Source organism: Corvus brachyrhynchos, unplaced genomic scaffold (assembly GCF_000691975.1).
Source record: "Corvus brachyrhynchos isolate BGI_N302 unplaced genomic scaffold, ASM69197v1 scaffold14, whole genome shotgun sequence".
Taxonomy (NCBI): domain Eukaryota; kingdom Metazoa; phylum Chordata; class Aves; order Passeriformes; family Corvidae; genus Corvus; species Corvus brachyrhynchos.
In genome coordinates, this window is record NW_008239110.1 from 23244910 (window position 1) to 23252329 (window position 7420).

Genomic DNA, 7420 nt, shown 5'->3' on the forward strand with positions numbered 1-7420 from the left:
ACTCACTGCATCCATGAAACCCTTTGCGTTTGGTGAAACAGTGAAGTATTTTTAAGAGGATTATGCAGGGAGATAAATGCTTTGTACGTGGTAGCTGGTATGAAAAGTGTTTCCATTCTCTCCCCATCCTGTCAGCAGACGTGATGAGCAGTGGAGCTGACATTGTCATCACTTGCTCAGAGTTAACATTCCACTGAGGTTAACTGACTTGCAGTGCAAAAGCTTGCGCGTCTGAATCATCATTGAAGGCAGTCAGCAGAAATAGGGAAGACAATGTTAATTAAACTTGATTGATACCTAGAAATTTTAGATAAAGCTCTAAGGCATAGAACTTGATGATTTTTGACTCAGGTTTTTAGGCTTATTTTATGACTTCTTGCGCAAACGTCAGAAGTAGGTGAAGCCATCTTGGTATTCTACCCACACCTACTTAATATAAGGGCTATGAGAGTCTTCAGCCTGTGTGTTTTCTAAGATAGTGCTACAGTGCTTCTGTAATGTCTAAGTGTTCATATCCTTCTTTTTGCACAGCTGTAAAGAGATGCTTATATTTGTGTATTGGTTGGATTCCAGTGTTTCTGTCCATTTTTATTATAAGATTTTACTTATAAAAGCAAATTTAATCATGTGAAGCACAGAGGAAAATTTGCTAAAACTGTAATCCACTCTTAAGCCCTGCATGTGCACTGTAAATCTGGTAAGCACAGAGCCGTTTTTGCCCTGGTCAAGGGCTGTTGATGTTGCCATACACATGCCCCTGGATTATTTGCTCCTCCCAGGTGTGTTGCACTGTCATTTGCATTCTTCTTACCTTGTAAATGAGTAAGCAAGTTTACTAAGTTACAAGAAATGGGTTAAGAAAGAAAATCAGTAGAGGTCTTATAATATTGAGACACAACAAGGCTGTTAAAGGAATGTGTTAGAAGTTCTTGAGCACCATCTTTCTAGACGATAAACTTGTTTTATAGACTTAATTATGTATTTCAGTGTGGCTTATTTCATCATGTTATGGGCTTCTTCAGGTTATTTCCCCTTTCTTCTCTCTGCCCAATTTACTTTTATGCAATTGGGCAGCAGGTGAAGAAATATATAAGCTTATTATTTTGTGATAAAAATACTTTATCTTCTTATGTAAATGAGTATTGCATATTGGTGAGGTCATTATTGTGCTACTAGTGCCTTTATTATATTGAACATATTATGAAAAATTCCAGAAGTGTCACGAACACATAAGCAGAAATTCCAGCTTCAATAAGCATTCCAAGGCAAGTAATGTATGAAGAGAAGAAAGTGAATTCTTTGTATGCATTTATAGAGGTAAATAGGTTTTGAGAGCAAGTTGCATTATGTGTTGTTGATTGTTTATTCTTTTTCTTTTTCCAGTTGTCCATATTTGTCCGAGAAGATTACGCCTGCTATACCTGCAATTGGTGGGATTCTTTTCTTTTTCGTGATGGGGACCCTGCTGCGTACTAGTTTCAGTGATCCTGGTGTCCTCCCCCGCGCAACACCAGATGAGGCAGCAGATCTAGAGAGACAAATAGGTAACACTGAAGGTCTGTTGTCTCTTCGCTTTCCTCCCGAGGGTGCATGTACTGTGTGAAGGCAGTGTGCAGCTCTGCTCATGGGAGGAGTTACTCCTATCTTGCCACAGTGATTGTTCTGGAACTGTAATGTCTCATGACATTGCAGTGATTCCTGTGGAAAGATGATTGATCGGTTCTTCACCAAGAAAGTAAACAAAATCCTGGCCTTTTAGAATGATAGTTAGTACTGTAAATGCTTTTCAGCAAGTCTGGTAGAACTCTGTAGTACACAAGAGAACACTTTTTAAAGTGTTTTTGGCAAACAATCTGCAGTTGTGCATTTTAAAAACAGTGTATCCTACTTTTTAAAGTGTTTTTGGCAAGAAAGCTGATATTGCAAAAGATCTGCAGTTGTGCATTTTAAAAACAGTGTATCCTCAGAGTTTAACTGAGATAAGTCTCTGTGCTAATATACAGTAAAAATGTTACTATTTTTTATTTGTGTAAAGCCAGCATAATTAGAGAGCTAGATTTTAATCATTCTCACTTAGCAAGAGCACAGTTAACTAAATTCTTTAAGTGGGACTTCTACAGCTACAAATATGCTGAGTAGTTAAAATGTGCCACCTGGGATAAGAAAACACCGGATGAGTTTGCAGAGCTGCTTCATAAATAGTGGGTTTGTGTGCTTAGTAAGCTACTCAACCTTACTAAATGCTACTATATGCGCTTTGATATGATAGTCAATGGAAATCCCATTTTTCTGAAGCAGTTTCAAAGAAATGTCCAGTCAAGTAATTGAAAAGATAGGTAACAGGTCTGTGCGAGCACAGGAGAAATACCTGCAGCATCCTTGATGTTTAATACTATAGTACAGTCTTAGGCTTTTTATGGTAGAAGTATTAAAATGTTTGCTATTGATCTGAATTTCAAAAGTGGAAAAATATAATGAAGCATTCATTTAGCATCTTTTCTTAACCAGTGTTATGGTTTACTTTTATTGATCTCCTTCAAGGAATTCTTTACCTAGAATGAGGTACCAGCTTTAGTGCAAAACACAGACACAGGTTTCTGTTCTAGGAATTGCTTATTTATCTTGTGTTCACAGAAACACTGATCTATGTCAGGAAATAAATTATTTCAAGTAAGCAGCTCGTGACAATAATTTCATGTTGTCACTTGTCAGCATTTTGGCAAAATACAAAACTAAAAATACAAATTGGTTACTAGAAAGGAGAGTCAAAATGTTCCCATGTGCAGCTATTTCAGAACTTTGTGTTTACAAATTATAGTTCTTCTTAAATGGTATTGCATACTTGTTCACAGGTTGAGGCTACTGAGCTGATCAAAGTCATTGTCTTTCCTTCAGCAGTAGCAAAGGCAGTACTCTTCCAAGAAGGGACAGTGGAATATTGAAGCGAGGAATTGCATTGCCAGCAAATGTGGAGTTCCCAAGCATGAGGGCTTATGGCAAGTCTAATAGAGGAACAAGCTGGTAGCTGTAAGAAATAATTCTGCCCGAAAATTGTGGTTCTGGTTTCAACAATGGAAACAGAAAGAAACATTTTTGTGCTGTTACAATATATTTTTTTAATGTGCACTTAAAAGTGCACTCCACTAGTGGAGTGGTGTCTGTGCAGCAGGAAAAGCTGAATGGCTCCTGCTGTTGAATAGAAAACTAGATGCTCCAAAACTATCATTCAGGCTGGATTGCCATCTGTGCAGCAGGAAAAGCTGAAATGGCTCCTGCTGTTGAATAGAAAACTCGATGCTCCAAAACTATCATTCAGGCTGGATTGCCTTGCTGTACCTTTCAGCTTGAGGCCCCTTCTAAAGACGGGGTGCAAGGTTAACAGTAATTTATTTCTGGACAAGAAGTTCTTCAGATAACTCATCTAAAAATAATGCCTTTACCAAATAGCTTCTTTTCTAAAGTGTGTGTATGTAACCTGTCCTATTTGTGGCTTTTACTTTATTCAAATCGTTCTTAGATACTTGAGACTTACAGACTTAGTCTTACCCTGCCCTACTTGTCTCTGTGGGAAGCAGCCTCCCAGAAATTATTACAGATGCTCTGAGAAACAGTTGTGTCCCAAGACAAGGAATTATGATTTAAGAATGCTATTTTAATCAAACTTTATTTTTTTGCATTAGAAAGCATAGAATAGGATGAGCTGATTAGAGAGAATGGTTCTCAAAATAAGACCTTCTAAAGAATCTGGCAGTACTTCATCCTTTCAGGTGACTTTCTGGAAACAGGGTGGTCAGACTGAGAGTGAAAAATGTTTCCACCTAGGCTATCAGCCTTTTTCAGGTGAAGATGGGGAACTAACAGAGCTGTGATGCTGCTATTTCCACCCCCTGGGTACAGCAATGGAAAGCAGTTATTTCTTGAGAATTTGCTGTGTTCATAGAAAAACAAAAAGTGAAAAGAATTTAAAAAAATGAAATTGTCCAAAAAACAAAAGGAACTTTTTATTCAAAAATATTATATTAAATGTGGATCATCAAGCTATCCTCGTACAGAGGAAGGTTGGGAAGTGTAAAAAGAGGCCATTCTGACTGTATTTGATTGTAGTCAAAAAGGTACTAGTGTCAGAAGTTGTGGTAGTTTCTAAAGGTCAGTATAAAAAGATGGCACAAGCATATTGGGAAAGCACGGGACAGACAAAAGGAGAATAAACTCAGTTACAATCAGCAAGGAACAGTAGAAGACAACAGGACAGGCTCTGTTAGAGGTCAGAGGAAGAAAGAAAAGCTGAAAGGATGCTGTGTAATTGGGAAATGAGAAATAGCAGAGGACAATCTGAAGGATTCAACACTTCTTTGATCTCAGAAGATAATTTGTACGCTTCTTTACAGCTGATAGAGCAGGTCAGAAGAAGGAGAGTAGTTGTAGATTAAAAGTCTGTTAATCTACTATAATATATCATTATTGGCTTATCCTAGTGTTCTCCTTTAATAGAAATCTGTCAATTCTATCACTACAAATTATTCCCTGTCTGGAAAGACATGGAGTACACTGCTAAATGTCCAAATTATAAGAATTGGGACTATCATGGGTTGGCATTTATGGCTATTTAAGTCTCAAAACAAGCAATAAAGAATTTCAAGAGCCAATCAAGTGTAACCAAACTGATGTCCTTCATTGAAAGAGTAACTGTCATGATGGGAAAGAAGAGGATGTGCTTAATTTCTCACTCTAATTAACGTCTTGATAGTGTCCTGCATAGGATTCTTTCTATGGAAGTTTTGGAAATAAGTTCTAGATGAAATCGCCACAAAGTCAATAAGCACCTTTTCAAAAAGACACTCTAGTGGCAAATGGTAAGTGCTCAAGTAGGACCTTTCAGAGACTGATTGTGGGCTCATGAGGAATATGCTTAACTCTGAAGTTGATGCTGAGGTGGAGAAATTTGCAATCACTGGGTTTGATGGTTTGGGGTTTTTTAATATATCTTAAATAGTCTGAGCAACTTTAGGGAAAAACCACAAAGTGTATGAATACAAGTGGAAATCAAATACTAGTGGAGAGGGGTCTAAGTAGTGAATGGTGCAGGAAGAGGACACTTGAATATTATTTCCAAACAGATTAAGTTAGCATTGTGACTTGACAAAAAGGGGAAATACTTTTTGGGACATGTTAGAAGAAGAGTCGCTGCATGAACCAGAAGAAGTGACGTTCTGTGATACCCAGTGGTGACGAGGGCTCAGTTCACTGTCTGGTTTTCCACAACGTGTGTAGGAACTTAAGAGGAAGGCAGCTAAACAGAGAAGTCTAGAAAACAGGACCTGTAAGAATATTTCATACATACATGCATTTGGCCTTAGACAGAGGAGGAGCAAAAGTCTTAAAATACTCTCGTTCGTTGGGGTTTTCATATAGTGTAATAGAACAAAGGCAACTAGATGCATGAGGCTTATATAATGAAAAATCACTGAAGGTAACTTTATTTGCTATAAAAGTGCTATAATTTCACTGAAATGCAGCAGAATTTTTTCTTTCTTTAAATGCTTTCTTTCTTTAAACTTATTGATGTAGTATTTTTACTTAAATTATAACTTTCATTAAAAATGAAAAGTCATTATTTCCAGGGGTACCCCAGCTGTAATTGCATTCTTTTCATGGTGCATATAAGCATGGCTTCTGCTATGACACAAAATATATTGAGAGAGGCTGTTTTTTCTATGGAAACGTAAATACTAGGAGCAGCCTTGTTTTGTGTAGCCTTTTTGCAGTTATGATATGTGTTTCTTGTAGTTAGGTTAGTGTTAAGTCACTTCAAGTGGGAAAAAGTAAACTTTTGAAGATGAAGGCTTAGAAGGATAACCCAATCCAGGAGAGCGGGTTTTATAGACAGGAAAGCATTTGTCCAGTTGACATATACAAGTTTAACAGTCCTTCCGCAGTATCGATTTTGTTTGCATCACATATGTGATGCAGATAAATTAAAAGATGGTCATGGTAATTTATCCTTCCAGCCTTAAAATACTTGGATTTTTCTTCAGGCTAACTGTCTTAAGTTATGTGTATCTTCCTTATTTAATCAGTACAACCAGCTTAGGCTAGTTCACAGCAGTTTCTGCTTGCTTGCTTTCGTGTTTTCAAAGCGCTGAACTCAATATATGAGCTACACCAGCACACCATCTCTGCAAATCGTTTGTCTTGGCTGTCTAATTTATGCTGATGCTTAAGGCCACATTTGACACTCCTTCACAATTCCTTGTCTTTCATTTGTTTTGAAATGCACAATTTGATTTCATTATAGCCTTATAAAATTAAATCTGTGCCAAAGCACAGGCATTTCTTAGAACTGGCAATGGCCTGAACAAATCCATACCGTTTATGGTTATCACATGTTTTGCAGTCTTTCCAAAGGTGGGATACCAGCTTCCTAGGCTTATAGTTGTACCTGATACTGCACTCTTTAAACAACATTCTTAAAACAAATAAAATGAAATTTGTGTGTCAGGTAAGTCTTAGCTCTTCCTGTCTATGCTTTCCCACACTAAAGATTACATTTCTTTCTGGGAACGAGCATACCTTTCACATGAAGTTTTGGCCTTCAAGAAGATCATGCAACTCTACCTTTAAGAAAATAATACATGATTTCAGAAAAATCTAAGGCAGCAAGTCTTTAAAGTCAGGAGCAATATGTAGTTGATATCTCTTGTTGGCTATCAGATGAAGAACTATGTGAAGAATGCTGTTAGCTGCTGGCTTCAGTCTAAGCCAGGTTCCCAGTACTGTTTGTCCCTGAGATTACTGTCCTGAAACGAGCATTTTATTAAAGTTCTCTTCCCTCCAAGAAATAAATTACTCTTTTGTCTTCTAGCCCAGTTTTGTTAAGCATGTAGCTTAAATTTAAGTGGTTAAACACAGAGGAAGACATTTCTTAGAGGTTTGCCTTGTTGAAGGGCTTTGTTTTGCTTTGGTTGGGGTTTTTTTTCCATTGTTTTTCAGGTGTTATAGGTTATACATAAAGATTTTTTTCATGACATTTTCATTTAGTCCTCAGGAAACATTGCAATTGTTTCAATTTACTGACTTCTCAAATAATATTGTTTGAAGATTGAAATTGTGTCCTTTGAAAGTTGTCACCAAACCTTGCATGATATGGTTGTGAGGCTTGTATAGAGACAATGTAGGGTTGTCTTCTAGAGGCTGTTTGTCTTAGGTTCTTAGGAATATTGACCAAAAAACCCAACTCTTGATTGAGCAGAAGAATCCTAGTGATATGTATACAAACTTGCAGCTTCTGTCTTTCGTCAGCACCACCTACTTATTTGCAGCAAAATAAATTGAGAAATCTTGTGGAGTTTGTTGTCACATTAGAAGGTTGCTAGGCTGTGCTGTATCTCCATTAAATACTTGGAGTATCTTTCTTGGAGCG

General features: G+C 37.3%; 1 protein-coding gene across 5 annotated transcripts in view; it reads left to right on the forward strand.

Moving 5' to 3' along the window:
- ZDHHC14 (zinc finger DHHC-type containing 14) overlaps positions 1–7420 on the forward strand; it is a 97046-nt gene that overhangs the window by 52130 nt on the left and 37496 nt on the right. For 3 of the 5 annotated variants that reach the window (XM_008637894.2, XM_017739593.1, XM_017739595.1), the window contains exon 2: positions 1384–1556. In XM_008637894.2, coding sequence (XP_008636116.1) covers positions 1384–1556 — 173 coding nt within the window. The remainder of the gene's footprint in view (positions 1–1383; positions 1557–7420) is intronic. The other 2 variants (XM_008637895.2, XM_017739594.1) reach the window with 1 other exon arrangement.